General features: G+C 31.7%; 1 protein-coding gene across 1 annotated transcript in view; it reads left to right on the forward strand.

Moving 5' to 3' along the window:
* NAEGRDRAFT_54643 (uncharacterized protein) overlaps positions 1–791 on the forward strand; it is a gene marked incomplete at both ends in the record, with an annotated part of 6,486 nt that extends 5,695 nt beyond the window's left edge. The window contains one exon of the mRNA XM_002668672.1: positions 758–791. Coding sequence (XP_002668718.1) covers positions 758–791 — 34 coding nt within the window. The remainder of the gene's footprint in view (positions 1–757) is intronic.
* Positions 792–1,211: the final 420 nt, after the last annotated feature.

Consider the following 1,211-nt stretch of genomic DNA (forward strand, 5'->3'; position numbering starts at 1 on the left):
CAAAAGTCATAGATTGAAGATGATTGGGTTCTATTCTTAACATTCAATTCAAGATGAGCTCCTGATTTTCTAAATAAAGCATCGATTAGATCTTTAACTTCAAATGAGTGTACTTTTGTTAACCAACAATCAATTAATGCAATATGTGAATCTTCAAACACCTCTCTGAGTATATTTTCAGCAGAGTATCTCAATGATTCCTTTCTCTCTTTTGAAATCAATTTGTTAACATATGGATCATGAATTTGTAAATTTTCAAAATATCTATATTTTGCCAACATTTCCAACCCATTATAATCTTTCAGAATTTTTCGTTTCCTCTCAAATCTTATTTGTGATTTAACAATGGTCAATAATTTAACACTCCTCTTTGAAATCAATGGATGATTCACAATAGAAAGAGTCTTTGACTTAAAACCAGTAGGATTCCGTTCAGCCATCTCATTCAAAATAACAATCCAAAACCGATCGAAACTCTCTGTTACAGTACGATAACAATCGGAACATGTTAGTGCCAAACTCATCACAGTTTTTAAATCATTTTTGCAGAATAATAAAATATCCATCAGAGAATCATTGGAGAGGGAAGTTAGTTTAGACATTTTTTTAAAATTATTCTTTTTTGATTTTGCAATTCTTTTTGTAATATTACAATAACAAAGAATTTGAAAATCGAACAATATATCAATAGAGTTTTAGAAAATACTAAAGTAATGTCAAATGTCTAATATGTGATGTGCACTTCTCTTTTTTCTAGACGGTCTACTTTTTTCACACTTTTCACAGTGTAGCCATTCAAACGTGGATGGCTTCATGTCTAATGCAATTAACAACGTTTTAATGTTTTGTGCTAAATTATGTTCTTTCAATTTGTACAAGAATTCAATAATTAGGTGTATCTTTTATTCCAGGGTCAGGGAATAGTTCTCATCCATATTAATACCATAGAGCTTTTGGCCTCATTAAGCTTATTGTGAGATTAGATAGAAAAAATGGAAGGTATGTAAAGCATGTTTGTCGCTTACTTAACAAGAGGCTGGTTATTTTACACAAGAAGCCTCTTCTTCTTCGGGAGAAGAATGTGAGGAGGGTGATGATGTTGGATCGTCTGTTCCTAACTCCAATGCTGCAAGAAGCAAAACAAGAAGTAGAACATCACCATCTAAACAACAACCAAAGGCCAAGAAAAAGAAGCTTCAAGATACAATCAA

Source organism: Naegleria gruberi (genome assembly GCF_000004985.1).
Source record: "Naegleria gruberi genomic scaffold NAEGRscaffold_123, whole genome shotgun sequence".
NCBI classification, from domain to species: domain Eukaryota; phylum Heterolobosea; class Eutetramitea; order Acrasida; family Naegleriidae; genus Naegleria; species Naegleria gruberi.